Here is an 18,241-nt window from a genome sequence, read left to right on the forward strand (position 1 = left end):
TATATCCAGGAATATGCAAGTTTCAATTAATCCATGAAAGTTGGTACCCACAGTATTCATAGATATTTTCTAAAAATTGAGAATGGAAATAGGGAATGCGTCAAAGAGACATCAATCCGACCAAAGAGCAGAAAACAGACAAAGGTCACCAATAGATCTTCAATACAGCAAGATAATCCTGCAACCGGAGGCATGATTCAGCTGACCCCTTAACAAAAATATGTACTAGGTCAGTGATCATGAAAGTATTACTTAACTCCGAAATATATAAAAGAAACTAAAATTAACACAATACCAGACTAACAAATCTTTTTGTTTACCTACTGGTTCTCAAATATGTATTTAGACACAATTTGGGAATTTTGCCAATATCAATACACATAGATCGCAGCCAATCGAATTCTGAGGAAGACCCAAAGTGAAGGCAAGGGTAGTACAGAATCTGATTATAGGTTTAAACTTGACATTTAATTGTTGAAAATATGCAGCACATGTCTGTGTTTACATATACATACACCTTTGAAAAATAGAAGTGCATATGAAATTTCAATTCTAGGATATAATTTGTAATTAGAGAACAGAAATGAAAAATTCAGCTATTTTTTCATTTATAAAGGGGTATAACTCTAACAAAATGCCACTACACTACAGCAGGGTCATAACAAAACTTCACATTAAAAGTGGCACATTTTTTATGTAAAATGAAATTCATTGGAAATTGCAATGTCTATATAAAGAGAATTGCAACATAAAGTAATCCCTAAACATATTTTCCTGTTCGTCCTCAATAAACTTCTTCATCCCTATCTTCATAAGTTTATGAGTCTGTTCTGCTAACACCTAATTTACCTATGTTAATGTGTTTGTTCTACTTAAACCTCTTCATAAGTTTGTTTCTATCTTGCTGTAAAATGTAATCAAGTTTGAATGTCTGTCCTGATTAAAGCTCTTCAAAAGCTGCTAAAACCTCTACACAAGTTAATGTGTCTGTCCTGATTAAAGCTCTTCAAAAGCTGCTAAAACCTCTACACAAGTTAATGTGTCTGTCCTGATTAAAGCTCTTCAAAAGCTGCTAAAACCTCTACACAAGTTAATGTGTCTGTCCTGATTAAAGCTCTTCAAAAGCTGCTAAAACCTCTACACAAGTTAATGTGTCTGTCCTGATTAAAGCTCTTCAAAAGCTGCTAAAACCTCTACACAAGTTAATGTGACTGTCCTGATTAAAGCTCTTCAAAAGCTGATAAAACCTCTACACAAGTTAATGTGTCTGTCCTGATTAAAGCTCTTCAAAAGCTGCTAAAACCTCTACACAAGTTAATGTGTCTGTCCTGATTAAAGCTCTTCAAAAGCGGCTAAAACCTCTACACAAGTTAATGTGTCTGTCATACTTAATCATCTTCCCATGTCTATTGGTATGCCTTACTTATAACTCTTCTTGAGTTAATATGTCTGTCCTACTGAATCCTTTTGACAAGATTATATTTCTGTCCTACTTAAATCTTTCCTGAGTTAATATGTGTCTGTCAGACTTACCCCGGTACACCACTTCACAAAATTATGTGTATGTCCTGCTTAAACCTCTAAACAAGTGTATGTAAGTGTCTCACTAAATACATCTTCCAATGTTTATGTGTCTATCCTACTTGAACCACTACATACATGACATATGTCCAAGCATATTATGTTATAGTTAAGGGGCTTGCGGGTCTAAATCAACTCTTTTTTCTAATATAGGATTTTGCTATTTTTTTTCTATGATTAAACTTTATATTATACCTAATAGAACAATAAAATAAAAATATGGGGTCACCGTTCATTTAAGCTCACAATCTGCCTCCGAAAGAAGCATTCATTTTTGTTAATGTCCTTTTTTTCTGTTGAACTAATAGGAGAAATATTGGTTATATTGACATAAAAAAAAGAACGAAATTACAGAAATCGCTTAAATTTTACAATTATCTAGTTTATGTACAGCTTGTTTGAAAACAATAAAAAAAAATATAGGTCACCGATGAGTTAAAAAAGATATTTCAATTTTAACGTCAAAAAATGACATTTTTCCACCAAAGGGAGTTAATTTAGAGCTTTTTCAATGATATAAACATTTTTAACGTCATCTGTGGCCTAACCAAATCGATTTGTCTTGGTGATTTTTGTACCATGTTATAAAGTAATAACTAATATAGTCCGGTGGCTACAAGCAAATTTCAGAAGAATTGTGCACATCCTGCTACAAGCATGAAATTTGGCATAGACCTTCCTCAATTATTACTCTTTTATTTCAGATAGGGAGGCAATTGGAAACCAGATGCTCCGCAGGGCGCAGCTTTATACGACTGCAGAGGTTGAACCCTGAACGGTTGGGGCAAGTATGGACACAACATTCAAGCTGGATTCAGCTCTAAATTTGGATTGTGATTAAATAGTTGACACAGCATAGGTTTCTGACACAGAATGAATGTGGTCTAATGAACTTAAAAAAAAATGTTTGCCTTTGAGCAATTCACTATGCTGTTGAATATTAATCCTCTCAAAAAAATGTTTGAAGAAATTTTCTTTTTATTTATGAAATCTGAAATGAAAAAAATTGACCCTCCAATTTTTTTTTCACATCCCCCTTTCCCTTATTTCAAAACTGATCTCATTTCAAATTTCTAATGAAGTTTGCAACAATAACTACTCATTTAAATACATCATAAAATATTAAAATGTAAAAAAACTGCTTGTTATCACTGAATGGTAAAGATTGTTTTAATCTATCAGTTGGTAGTAAAAGTGAATATACATTGTATATTGTATAAAACAATGATTTAAGTTGATTCAACTACTATTCTGGACAAAGAAAGATAACTCCAATTGAAATCCAATTGGAATTTCTTGCTATTGCACAATATTGTGCAATTAGATATTTCTTGCTATTGTGCAATACTGTGCAATTGAAAATATTTGCTATTGCACAATACTGTGCAATTGAAGATTTCTTGCTATTGCACAATACTGTGCAATTGAAGATTTCTTGCTATTGCTGAATACTGTGCAATTGAAAATTTCTTACTATTGCACAATACTTAATATAATAATTTTGGATCCTGATTTGGACCAACTTGAAAACTGGGCCCATAATCAAAAATCTAAGTACATGTTTAGATTCAGCATATCAAAGAGGCCCAAGAATTCAATTTTTGTTAAAATCAAACTTAGTTTAATTTTGGACCCTTTGGACGTTAATGTAGACCAATTTTAAAACGGGACCAAAAATTAAGAATCTACATACACAGTTAGATTTGGCATATCAAAGAACCCCAATTATTCAATTTTTGATAAAATCAAACAAAGTTTAAATCTGGACCCTTTGGGCCCTTTATTCCTAAACTGTTGGGACCAAAACTCCCAAAATCAATACCAACCTTCCTTTTATGGTCATAAACCTTGTGTTTAAATTTCATAGATTTCTATTTACTTATACTAAAGTTATGGTGCGAAAACCAAGAAAAATGCTTATTTGGGTCCTTTTTTGGCCCCTAATTCCTAAACTGTTGGAACCAAAACTCCCAAAATCAATCCCAACCTTTCTTTTGTGTTCATAAACCTTATGTCAAAATTTCATAGATTTCTATTTACTTAAACTAAAGTTATAGTGCGAAAACCAAGAAAATGCTTATTTGGGTCCTTTTTGGCCCCTAATTCCTAAAATGTTGGGACTAAAACTCCCAAAATCAATCCCAACCTTCCTTTTGTGGTCATAAACCTTGTGTTAAAATTTCATAGATTTCTATTCACTTTTACTAAAGTTAGAGTGCGAAAACTAAAAGTATTCGGGCGACGACGACGACGCCAACGTGATAGCAATATACGACGAAAATTTTTTCAAATTTTGCGGTCGTATAAAAATGTCTCACTTCCGGTAAAATCCAAAATGGCGGACATCATACTTAAATTAGCCCTTTATCGAAGGCTAGCCAGTGAAAAGGTGTCATGCTACTAACATAATATTGGGTACCAACCTTTGTTATATACTACTTTTGGATATATGAATCGATATAGATAAGATGTCTTCAAAAACCCTACTTCCGGTAAAATCCAACATGGCGGATGTAGTACTAGAATAAGCTTATTTTTAGGGAGGGTAATTGAAATGTGTTTTAATGTATTGCTACTATCATTACATTAGGCAGGAACCTTTCTTTTGCGCTTTTCATGGATACAATGTATATGACATATCTCTTTAAAATCCTTACTTCCGGTAATACTCAGAATGGTGGACATAGAAATATCAATTTTCTATTCAAATATTTAACTTTTTTCAAAATGTAAAGAAAATGTTTTTTGTTGTTACTTTTTGCTTGTCATTAAACTATTGGCTTCTAGTTATCCTCAAAACCACTAGTTTTATTCTGTTGTACATTTTTAAATCACACTTCCGGTAAAACAAAAACCAAGTATGGTGTTAATTTCAAAAATGAGTTCTCAATCCATATCTTTGAGTTTAAGATAGATTGGTTAAAACAAAATAAAATTACTGAAGTACTAAAACATTTTTCAAATTACAACTAGTTGGCTCAAAATACATGTTTATTCACAGTCACAACAACACATGCCATCAAAGCAGTGCACGGGAGACGCTATTTTCCACATTAACAACGACAGCGACATCCTCTGTATGTATCTGTATCTGTATGAAACGTTGTCAATACCAATTCTGGCTTTAATATAACGGTTAAAGAGAGTGCAGGCAATTAACTGACTTGCAATCTTATGGGCAGTATTTCAAGTTTCTTCTTTGAAAGCCTAGTGTTGAATTAGCTTTCTTTGCCACGTTTAATATGTGGGTGGTCCGTTTGAGGTCTTCCGAAATTTGTAGGCCTAGGTATGGGTTATGCTTGACTTGTTGTAGTATGTGTCCATTTAAACTCTAGATTTTATGGCTTTTGTTTCTGATGCTTAGGATGTAGCATTTTTTGGCATTAAACCGCATTCCCTAGCACATCCACAATGTACAAGCTTCTGACAAAATTATGAGGACTTAGAAAGAGTTATTTAAAAGTTATCCTCTTTGTCCCTTCGCCATCCATTAGTGCCTGATTCCAAGCTCGTCCCCCTAAACACCTGCCTTAGGATATGGCACGTTTTACATGCTTGAAAAATTAGCATAATGGTGTATGTGTCTGATGCAATGACACACGAACTTGCAGGAGTCATGATTTGAATAGTCGTTCCTGTTTCGCTAGACCAAGTTGAGAGAATACCCTCAATTAGTCTTCCCTTTTGCGCAAATAGTTATTTTCTTTATTCGTTAACCATGATAACCCCATCTGATAAGTTTGTGTGATCTTACAGTTAAACCTCGGTGGTTTAGGCTGATTAATCATCATTCTTTATGTCAAAGTTACATCTTCAAATGCCATCAATGTCTCCCACGCAGTCTTTTTTTCCTTTTCAAGCATTCAGAGAACCATATCAGAACTGGTAAAGACATGGAACACAATAAGTGTGTGTTATCACTCATTGCCATGTGCATTTGAAAGGTCATTGATATATATTTATCCACAGCTTTTTGCCCTCCCAAACACAATCCATAGTTCGTCTACCCCAGTCACGGAATAGCGAAACAGTAACGACTATTCGAATCATGACTCCTGCAAGTTCGTGTTTCATTGCATCAGACACATACACCATGATTCTATTGTCAGCCTCTTAATGTGAAAATGGTGATAAACTTGAAATACATCTCAAGGTAGATAAGATAGAATATCCTGAGCATTTGTTATAAGAAACAAGAGCTACATTTAGAGTCAAAACAAGATTACGACAATAAGAACGAACTTTTTAGTTTTCATACGCAACAGCTTGCTCAATAGATTTTGAGGAAAAGGTAGTTGTAGCAACAATTGTCAGGATGTTCTGTGTTATCCACCACATGGTGATGTTTCAAGCTTAGCATCATGTTCACGTGCATGTGCCTGATGTACAGATTTAACTGAGTCATGACTCGAACAGTCGATACTGATGTTGCTTTTCAGTGACATAGGGGCAGACAAACTTTGGCTTGCATTTGGAAGTGGAAAAAGCTTCAGATATATATCTATCCATGAGCTTTTAAATACTCAAGGCATTGAGAGATTACACGTTTGCTGGAAAAGGAACTGCGTTGGTGACATAGATGGTGTTTAAAGATGTGACTCTATCATTTAGAATGATGATTAATCAACCAACATCACCAGATATGGATTTGACAATGTCATTGATAGAACGATACGTGGTTTTGTTGTAAGATCGAACAAATTTATCAGATGGGGTTAACGAAGCAAGACAAAAATGTGATTTTGGAAGAGGAAATACTTATTGAGGCTATTCCCACGACTCGGTCTAGTCTTTTCAGCAAGTAAAACGTGCTATATACCATGGCGGGTGCAAATAAGTAACAAGCTTGGTATTGGTTCCAATGCTAACCAGTCCATCGTCTATGAATGGCAAAGGGAAAAATATGGTCCATGGGAACCTTTTGGACAACTGTTTGTGTGCGTCTTCGTCTTTTCAGGAGCTTGTACATTACACTAGTAGATGTAAATACCACGATCTGTGTAAATTTGAAAAATAGGCTCCCGAATGTGAATAAACATGTACTTGTGGCCATAAATAAGTCATTCTAAAGATGTTCAAGAACTTTGAGTGATTTTGATTTTTTTTAATCAATCTATCCAAAATTCTACATCGAAGATATGGATTGAGGACTCATCTTTGTAATTTACGCCATATTTGTATTTTTTTCACCGGAAGTGTTAATTTTGTATTCAAACATATAAAGCTGAATAAAATTAGTGGTTTTTGAGATGACTTAAAGCCAAAAGTTTAATGACCAGCTAAAAAAACCCATTTTATTTACATTTTTAAAAAAGTTGAATATTATCAATAATTCTATGTCTGCCATATTGGATATCACCGGAAGTAAGGGTTTAAAAGACATATGTCTTATTCATTTTATCCATGAGAAGCACCAAAGAAAGATTCCTTCACAATATAATGATAGAAACAATACTTTAAAACACATTTCAATTACCCTCCCTAAAAATAAGCTTATTTTAGTACTATATCCGCCATGTTGGATTTCACCGGAAGAAGGGTTTTTGAAGTAATCTTATCTATATCATATATACAAAAGTAGTACTAAACAAAGGTTTTTACCAAATATTATGATAGTAGCATGATAATAACACCTTTTCACATACTACCCTTCAATATTGGGCAAATTAAAGTATGATGTCCGCCATTTTGGATTTTACCGGAAGTGAGAATTTTTTTTCAAATGCCTCCCTATCTGAAATGAAAGAGAAATAGTTGAGGAAGGTCTATGCCAAATTTCATGCTTGTAGCAGGATGTGCACAATTTTTCACAAAGCCGCCGTACTAATAGTGTAATAAATAAAATTTGTAATGAAAAAACAAATGTTTAATTTTTTGCTGAATTTTTTATACCCGCGAGCTCCTTAAACCTCTGTACATGTTTATTTGTTTGTCCTGTTGTGTACAACTTGAACCACTACATCATGTTCATACAAGAGGCTGTCACGACAGCAAACCGAATTTATTAACATTTATTTGTGTCTTTGCAATATCACAAGAACCATAACTGATGAACAGTGAAAGTGAAAATCGTCAATATCAAATTTGACCTGCATTTTGTCATCAGTATCAACATATTTAAAATTTGAAAGAGCTTAGGTTGAATGGTTCATGAGTAAATGCAACAACATGAATGGAAACGCCATTTTTTTATCTTTCAAGAACCATAACTCCTGAACGGTCAAAGTCAAAATCGACATTATTAAACTTGACCTTCATTTTGTCATCAGTAACAACATATTAAAATTTGAAATTCTTTGGTTGAACAGTTCATAAGTAGATGCACTGACATGACTGGAAACGCCAGTTTTCAATCTGTCAAGAACCATAACTCTTGAACAGTAAAAGTCAAAATCGTCATTCTTGAACTTGACCTCCATTTTGTCATCAGGAGCAACATATTAAAATTTGGGAAGCTTTGATTGAACAGTTCATGCGTAAATACACGGACACGACTGGAAACGCCATTTTTCAATCTTTCAAGAACCATAACTCCCGAACGGTAAAAGTCAAAATCGTCATTCTTTAACTTGACCTTCATTTTGTTGTTAGTAACAACATATTAAAATTTTAAAAGCTTTGGATGAACGGTTCATGAGTAAATGCATGGACAACTTTTTTTGGCCGCCCGCCCGACCGCCTGACTGCCCGACCGACTGCCGTACATCCCCAAATCAATAACCGACATTTTTGTCACAAAAATCCGGTAAATAAACCTATTTGATTGTTTATTTGTTTGTCCTGCTCTGAACAACTTTAACCAGAATAACACCTACCTGTTCAGGATATACATTATTGAGATACCATTCAAATGATTTACAATGAAGTCTTTTCCTTAATGCCACTCGGTCTGAAATATCCCCATAAGACACATCTGTAGGCTGTTGTCTCTGTTTATAAAAATATTTCTGAAATATAATATGAAAATACAATCAATTATGTATTATTTTACACCTTCTTCTTAGTCAATAAAAATACAAAGGAAATTCCATCCTTCCAAAAAAAATAAGGTTACAGAAGACTTCATGTAAATAAGAATGACAATATATCAATTAGAATGACAACATATATTGTGGCTACCATCGACCTTTTGAAAGGATTAAAAAAAGCACTACAAATCTATCTTTAAGTAATTTTGTTGAATACATGGACTATTTCAGTTTAAGATCAAAGAAATAAAACAGAGACAGAATGAAATCAGCTTTAATGTGTTTAATCAGGTAATCACCTTTAATGTGTCTAAAGAGAACGTAACTTTTAATGAGTTCAGACAGGTAGTTATTTTAATACAGTAGTATACCAGGGCTCACGCTACCAGGCGACTTGGGCGAAGAAGTCGCCTTCCTGACCGTCACTTCCTTTCCCCGACCCCCAAAAGCGAAAACAAGTCGCCCTGTTCTTGACGATACTCCCTTTCAGTCGCTTCTGTCATCGGACATTTTCAATTTTTACCAAGTTGATGAAACATCAATTTTTTATTGATAATTAGAAATTCAGACATAAACGATTCATTATCTTTAGAAAAGAGGTTGAAGCATTGTCTTCACAGTGTGTAGCAGGTTATTTGATAAAAATACAACTTTTTATCACTTCGTGCATTTCAACAAGTTCCGGTGCTTGTTACTCGAAAACGTACATCAATCTAAATTTCGGCGGCAAAATAAGTTTGTTACTTCATTTAAACGTGATAAAAGTTGCCTCCAGTAAATGTTTAATCCATTTATTGCATTAAAAACGTCATGTTCCTTTCCAAATAACTTGTAGTTATATAAATGCAGTAGTATACTATACAATATATTAGGATATTGCAATAATATTTAGTAATCATGGTAACAGAAGAATAGACTTTACCTTGTAGTCATCCATCCAAACATTGGCCACTCTCAGAGAGTTCTTCAACATTGTATCCCCTTCGCCATAAGATCCATAGGGACGTCGCTTCCTAAAAATATGTCCAACATGGGAGCAAGGTATGATCTCCAACCTCCCTCCACACTGCCAGATCTAGAAATAGTCAGGGGTTGGGCTTCATTATGAATAATTTTTAATATAAACAAGTCTTAATTGAAAACTATGTTAAAACCTATGATTGTGTTGGATAAAAACTGCAATTCTTCTACAATTACTACGCCCATAGACTACCCAACTCTAAGCACATAAGACTAATAAAAACCAAACTTAAGTTCAAATTGAATACCCACACGAGAGTGCCATGTGCTGATTTTAATTGCACATTATGATACATAATATCATGTTGACGAAATATAGTCAAGTAATTTATAATTACTACTGAAATCAAAACATTTCATATAACATCAAATAAATTCACATAAGCAAGATAAAAGATTTTAACTGAGAAACATGTCTAGTCGAGTCGGCCCTGTCGTGCTGAATGGCTATATCCCATGAAGCGCGGGAAAACAGATAACGGTCTATGAGAGACAACTAGAAGAAATTAATTTCAATCTAATTCAGTTCCTTCAAACGGTTGAAATTACATTTTTTATATGTGTGCATGTAAACAAAGTTCGTTGTAGGGACTAAATACAGCACAAACAACATTTTACAAAAGACCAAAAAAGTGAAAAAGTATATTTAAACAAAACGCATTTGACTAACAGGTCGAACAACTTATGTTCTTTAACCCTGCTGACTGCCATTGGCGATTGCCAAATAAAATTATTCACAAGATGAAACAAAATGGATCTGACTATAAATTTAATACTAAACAGAAAACAATAAAAACTTGTGGCCAAGATGTTATGCCACAAACATAAGGTGTCAATATGTTTTTGTTTTGTACACCAGATCTGAATTTCGACAATAAATGTAAATTTTTAATATATATATATATATATATATATATTTAAAAATTCCAAGGGAACTCTACATCAAATCTGATATTTAAATGATTGTCTAGATTAAGTATCTATAGATATTTTTGTTAGTCCATGTCTTTAAGCGTAAGAATTTTTAATTTGTGTCAGCATAATTCTGTGACAACAAGACAAAAATTATACAATGTAGATCAATATATTAAGGTAAAAAATGGCAAATGAGAAAAAAATTTCCTAAATGTTTTAAGTAGTAAAAATAAAACTAGAGGCTCTCAAGAGCCTGTGTCGCTCACCTTGGTGCATATTAAACAATGGACACAGATAAATTCATGACAAAATTGTGTTTTGGTGATCGTGATGTGTTTGTAGATATTACTTTACTGAACATTCTTGTTGCTACAGTTATCTCTATCTATAATGAACTTGGCCCAGTAATTACAGTGGAAAATATTTTCAAAAAATTTACAAAAATTTACAAAATTTTTTGAAAAGTTGTTAAAAAATTACTATAAAGGGCAATAACTCCTTAAGGGGTCAACTCACAATTTTGGTCATGTTCACTCATTTGTAGATCTTACTTTGCTGAACTTTATTGCTGTTTACAGTTTATCTCTATCTATAATAATATTTAAGATAATAACCAAAAACTGCAAAAATTCCTTACAATTACTAATTCTGGGGCAGCAACCCAACAATGGTTTGTCTGTTTTGTCTGAAAATTTCAGTGCAGATAGATCTTAACCTGATATATAATTTAACCCCCATCAGATTTTCTCTAAATGCTTTGGTTTCAGAGTTATAAGCCAAAATCTACATTTTACCCCTATGTTCTATAATTAGCCATGGCCTCCATCTTTGTTGGTTGGCAGGGTCACACCACCCATTTTTTAAACTAGATACCTAATGATGATTGTGGCTAAGTTAGGTTAAATTTGGTCAGGTAGTTTCAGGTAGTTTCAGAGAAGAAGAATACTAAAATTTGACTATAAAGGGCAATAACTCCTTAACCGGTCACTTGACAATTTTGGTTATGTTGACTTATTTGTAGATCTTACTTTGCTGAACATTATTGCTGTTTACAGTTTATCTCTATCTATAATAATATTCAAGATAATAACCAAAAACGTCAAAATTTCCTTAAAATTAACAATTCAGGGGCAGTAGTAACCCAACAACGGATTGTCCGATTCATCTGAAAATGTCAGGGCAGATAGATCTTGACTTGATAAACAATTTTACCCCCATGTCAGATTTGCTCTTAATGCTTTGGTTTCAGAGCTATAAGCCAAAATCTACATTTTATCCCTATGTTCTATTTTTAGCCATGGCCTCCATCTTTGTTGGTTGGCAGGGTCACACCACCCATTTTTTAAACTAGATACCCCAATGATGATTGTGGCTAAGTTAGGTTAAATTTGGTCAGGTAGTTTCAGGTAGTTTCAGAGAAGAAGAATACTAAAATTTGACTATAAAGGGCAATAACTCCTTAACCGGTCACTTGACAATTTTGGTTATGTTGACTTATTTGTAGATCTTACTTTGCTGAACATTATTGCTGTTTACAGTTTATCTCTATCTATAATAATATTCAAGATAATAACCAAAAACGTCAAAATTTCCTTAAAATTAACAATTCAGGGGCAGTAGTAACCCAACAACGGATTGTCCGATTCATCTGAAAATGTCAGGGCAGATAGATCTTGACTTGATAAACAATTTTACCCCCATGTCAGATTTGCTCTTAATGCTTTGGTTTCAGAGCTATAAGCCAAAATCTACATTTTATCCCTATGTTCTATTTTTAGCCATGGCCTCCATCTTTGTTGGTTGGCAGGGTCACACCACCCATTTTTTAAACTAGATACCCCAATGATGATTGTGGCTAAGTTAGGTTAAATTTGGTCAGGTAGTTTCAGGTAGTTTCAGAGAAGAAGAATACTATAATTTGACTATAAAGGGCAATAACTCCTTAACCAGTCACTTGACAATTTTGGTTATGTTGACTTATTTGTAGATCTTACTTTGCTGAACATTATTGCTGTTTACAGTTTATCTCTATCTATAATAATATTCAAGATAATAACCAAAAACGTCAAAATTTCCTTAAAATTAACAATTCAGGGGCAGTAGTAACCCAACAATGGATTGTCCGATTCATCTGAAAATGTCAGGGCAGATAGATCTTGACTTGATACACAATTTTACCCCCATGTCAGATTTGCTCTTAATGCTTTGGTTTCAGAGCTATAAGCCAAAATCTACATTTTACCCCTATGTTCTATTTTTAGCCATGACGGCCATCTTGGTTGGCTGGCCGGGTCAACGGACACATATTTTGAACTAGATACCCCAATGATGATTGTGGCTAAGTTTGGTTAAATTTGGGCCAGTTGTTTCAGAGGAGAAGATTTTTGTAAAAGTTTACAGACGCCGGACGACAGATGCAGGACGACAAGTGATGAGAAAAGCTCACTTGACCTTTCAGGTCAGGTGTGCTAAAAATGGTGAATGTGTCCATGGGACACAGATGGTGCACTTTACTTTATAAAGGGACAAAACTCAGGAACTGCACTTGATCTGAGTTTTGTGGTAATTAGCATTGTGTATACTTTTTACAACATTAAGTTCAGACAAGCTTTCATATTTAAAGGAATGAAACCAAAAACCCGCATTTTTTCATTTGCAAAGGGACATTACTCTAGAACAACAAAAATGACTCCACCAAAATTTCAATCTTGATCTGTGTTATGTTGTTATAAGCATTATGCATAAAAGAGGGACGAAAGATACCAGGTCAAACTCATAAATCGAAAATAAACTGACAACGCCATAAGTGACATAACACTTGGTAAAGACCAACTATAGTTAGAGAACAAAAATGAAAAACTAAGCAAATTTCCTTTTGTAAATGGGCATAACCATAACATAATAAGAGTGATGCAACCAAAATCCAACTTGATCTGTGTTTTGTGTTAATATGCATTGTGTATGAGTTTCATAACATATGGTTAAGGCAAACCAAAGTAAGCAAAGGGAAGAAAAAAATCTGCATTTGTTTTCCATTGGTAAACATGGTAAAGGAGAATGACTAAATTTTCTTCACCCTAGATACCCTTTCCAGATATTTACCCTGAAAGACAGTTTTAAATTCTCTCCACCCTAGATATCCGTTCCTGATATTTACCCTGAAAGACAGTTCTAAATTCTCGCCACCCCAGATATCCATTCCAGAATCATATTCACCAAGTTCAAAGTAGTAGCTTCTGTCCATAGCAAATAATCCTCCAGCCATAGTGGGGGACCTGAAAAAGAAAACACTTTGATGGTCCATTGCTTTGTAAAAGTAACCTTAAACTTTGACCTACTGACACCAGATCACTAGGTATCCTACTTATCTTAGATGTGGTATAATTGCTAATTATCCACCAGATTTCATTGTAAAATAGAAATAAGGAGATGTGGTATAATTGCTAATGAGACAATTATCCACCAGATTTCATTGTAAAATAGAAATAAAGAGATGTGGTATAATTGCTAATGAGACAATTATCCACCAGATTTCATTGTAAAATAGAAATAAAGAGATGTGGTATGATTCCAATGAGACAAACTATACACCAAAGTTCAATTAAAGTTGATGTAAGCCACTTTTGGCAACTGTTCCTTCAACAATGAGAAAAATATATACTCTATGGGTGTCTATACAAGGCCTAAACATGAAAATTATGAAAAATTCAATTAATCATGGCCTATTAAATTCCTGTGTTTCCTGGTAAGTTTCATTCCAAATAAACCAGGAAAACTTTAAAATTTCATCTCAAATATTCTTTTTTCAGTAATCATCACCTATTCATTACATAGTGTTTGCTTATGTTATCTTTACAACCATAACTAAACAAAAAATCTATACTCTATACATATGTTTCTTTTAACATGGTTGTGTGTTTGGGATGTTTGTTGCCATAATTTTATCTGTTTGTCTTTGACTTATGAGTTTAAATATATGTCTATGGTATCTTCCACTCGTTTTATATATTTTTATATATAGTAATTACGATAATAACACAATGTTGACTGCTGTACCTATTTTGACATTTTTACTTATCATGTTGGTTTATTTTGTTTACAAATCGTTGTCATATAATGGAATGTGATACGACTGTCATACAAGTGTGAGGTTTAGCTACATGTAGCTATAAAACCAGGTTCAATCCACCATCAAGCATAGGTGACAATATAATGGAATTTGATGCAACTGTCATACAAGTGTGAGGTTTAGCTAGCTATATAACCAGGTTAATATTTTCTACATAACAAAATGCTTGCACCAAGTCAGGAATATGACAGTTGTTATCCATTCATTTGAATATTAATGTGTTTGAACTTTAGATTTTGCCATTTGATTACAGACTTTAGGTTTTATATTTTCTTTGGAGTTCAGTATTTTTGTGATCTTACTTTCCATATCTACTTTATTGCCTTAAAACTGTAAACTGGAATCATGATAATGTAAACAGCCGAAACTCAGTTCGTTTATCCGTAATAAAATTCAGTAAAATCTAAACAAACTTTTTTTTACACATGATTTTTTTTTCATGTAGAAAACACTTCTGTCCAATTTCATTGAGGTTTGAATTATTTATAATATCTAAAACCATATACTTTCTGTTAATTAACTGCAAGCAAACTTCTTTATCATTGGTAGTTTAATGTCCTTCAGCACAATGCATTGCTGGTCGTCATGTTTAAAAAAAAGTCCATCCATCAGTCAAAATCCCTAGGACCAAGATGTTATCTCTTGCATTGGTTAAATGTAAATAAATTTATGTGTGATATACGTATGAATTTTCTGATCTATTTTAGTCTCTTGTTCAACAGATTTCTTTACAGATTTTATGGTTCAGATTTATTATATTCAAACATATATATAGGAATTTCTCGCTACATTGAAGACCTGTTGGTGACCTTCTGCTGTTTTTGTTTTTTTTCTATGGTCGGGTTGTTGTCTCTTTGGCATATTCCCCATTTCCATTCTCAATTTTATATATGTTTTTCCAGAAAGACTAACAACATAAATAGATTTAGATGTTTTTCAATTACTGTAAATTCAGAAATTATTGCGAGGTTTTTATTGATGTGAATAATACAACTGGGTGAGTATCCCAATAATAAGAACTCACATTTTGATAACAGAAACATAGATCTTTATGCATATTTCTTTGTAATTGCAATAATTAAACTCATAAAGTTGTCCATTCGTGAAAATTCACAATAATAAATACACGCAATAATTTCTGAATTTACAATATTATGGCAGGGAAATATTGTATTTTTCAGGTTGCTGTCTCTTTGACACATTCTCCATTTAAAGTTTTATATAACTTACTTTACAGGATTTGAGGCTACATCAGGGTTATCTCTAATATGTACAGGTAGCTGGTCCCATCTAAAATGTAGTCCCCAGTTAAACCCTCCAACAACCAGTGGTGAAGTCTGAAGCTCCATGGTGTCAGCATTAACAATATCAATAACTGGTACCACCACATTGACACGGTCCTCAACGATTCTAGTAAGTAAAGGCTGTAGCCAATCTGTATTCACTTCACAATGGCTGTCAAGGAATACTAAAACCTGGAAAAGAACAGGAAATTTTAATTGTTTATAAATGAGTTAGTCTCAAACTGTATCCATGATCCTGATTGGTAGGGCTGAGGAGGATAACGTAACATACTATACCAATTTTTTTCAAATGAAAACAATGCAAAGACTAGCTATATAGTGAATCCTGTCTACCTTTATAACTAAAAACAGCCTCACTCTATCCAGTTTCCATCAATCTTATATTAAGGCTTACCTCCCCTTCTGCCTGATTAGCCCTGTACATCCTTGCCCTGATTAGTCCTTGTCTTGTTGCAGTCCTCATGTATCTAACAATTAGACTTACCTCCCCTTCTGCCTGATTAGCCCCATACATCCTTGCCCTGATTAGTCCTTGTCTTGTGGCAGTCCTCATGTATCTAACAATTAGACTTACCTCCCCTTCTGCCTGATTAGCCCCATACATCCTTGCCCTGATTAGTCCTTGTTTTGTGGCAGTCCTCATGTATCTAACAATAAGAATTACCTCCCCTTCTGCCTGATTAGCCCCGTACATCCTTGCCCTGATTAGTCCTTGTCTTGTTGCAGTCCTCATGTATCTAACAATTAGACTTACCTCCCCTTCTGCCTGATTAGCCCCATACATCCTTGCCCTGATTAGTCCTTGTCTTGTGGCAGTCCTCATGTATCTAACAATTAGACTTACCTCCCCTTCTGCCTGATTAGCCCCATACATCCTTGCCCTGATTAGTCCTTGTCTTGTGGCAGTCCTCATGTATCTAACAATTAGACTTACCTCCCCTTCTGCCTGATTAGCCCCGTACATCCTTGCCCTGATTAGTCCTTGTCTTGTGGCAGTCCTCATGTATCTAACAATTAGACTTACCTCCCCTTCTGCCTGTGCCACTAGACTGACTAGTTGTTGATGTAGTACAATTAACATTTCTTATGTTTCCTGCCATTAAATGACAGTCACAAAAATGATGAAAAGTGTGAGATTTGTTAAATTTTATCAGAGATATATTATAGTTCGATTTTATTAAAGATTTCTGCACAACTTTATTTATTAAAAATATTCAGCATACAAACAAAATATCACCTGTAAGTGGAGTATTATTAATAGAAAATAAAGACATATATTTTAATTGAATTTATTCAATTTTATTTTGATAAATTTAAATAATAAATGAAGATTATTTAACTATAATATGTATGAAATTAATCTACATTATTTTATTATATTCATTTTTTTGGTATCATTACTATTATTTTTAAACCATGTATTATATATTAATATCTATATGTTTAAACTGACTATAAATACAACTTATTGTAAATATCAAGTTACCATTCTTAATTATGAGATTATGAAAGAATGTAAATAAATTTCAAATCTAAAAATACTTTTTGTATAAATAATTTTTTAAAATCATTTCATTAACCTTTTTTATAGTAGCTTTCAGAAATAAAATTAAACTAAATAGGAAATGATTAAAATAGGAAGAAGTGAGAGAATAGTTGACATGTAATTATGTGTCTCTGTCATGACCATGCAGTCATGCTTTGTTGATTTTTATTACTTTTACCTGCAATCAACAGGTCATAAAACCCTCCCAGATGGGAGTAATTACTTGGTGTTTTTTGGGAGGGGAAATCTGTGTTTCACAGTGTGACACTGTGTTACACCAGAATCAGTGTTGGGAGTATGAGATTACATCCTCTCTGTGTGTACTGTACATCCTTGCCCTGATTAGTCCTTGTCTTGTTGCAGTCCTCATGTATCTAACAATTAGACTTACCTCCCTTTCTGCCTGATTGGCCCCATACATCCTTGCCCTGATTAGTCCTTGTCTTGTTGCAGTCCTCATGTATCTAACAATTAGACTTACCTCCCCTTCTGCCTGATTAGCCCCGTACATCCTTGCCCTGATTAGTCCTTGTTTTGTGGCAGTCCTCATGTATCTAACAATTAGACTTACCTCCCCTTCTGCCTGATTAGCCCCATACATCCTTGCCCTGATTAGTCCTTGTCTTGTTGCAGTCCTCATGTATCTAACAATTAGACTTACCTCCCTTTCTGCCTGATTGGCCCCATACATCCTTGCCCTGATTAGTCCTTGTCTTGTGGTAGTCCTCATGTATCTAACAATTAGACTTACCTCCCCTTCTGCCTGATTAGCCCCATA

The 18,241-nt window shown here is 33.8% G+C and overlaps 1 protein-coding gene across 1 annotated transcript in view; it reads right to left on the reverse strand.

Annotated features, from left to right (window-relative positions):
• The window catches only part of LOC139513894 (polypeptide N-acetylgalactosaminyltransferase 11-like), a 37,557-nt gene that overhangs the window by 9,017 nt on the left and 10,299 nt on the right, over positions 1–18,241 (reverse strand). Inside the window, exons 5-8 of the mRNA XM_071302841.1 lie at positions 15,844–16,088; positions 13,642–13,759; positions 9,472–9,624; positions 8,397–8,528 (exon numbers count right to left, since the gene is read on the reverse strand). Of these exons, the coding sequence (XP_071158942.1) occupies positions 8,397–8,528; positions 9,472–9,624; positions 13,642–13,759; positions 15,844–16,088 (648 nt within the window). The remainder of the gene's footprint in view (positions 1–8,396; positions 8,529–9,471; positions 9,625–13,641; positions 13,760–15,843; positions 16,089–18,241) is intronic.

This window comes from Mytilus edulis, chromosome 2, assembly GCF_963676685.1.
Source record: "Mytilus edulis chromosome 2, xbMytEdul2.2, whole genome shotgun sequence".
NCBI lineage: Eukaryota > Metazoa > Mollusca > Bivalvia > Mytilida > Mytilidae > Mytilus > Mytilus edulis.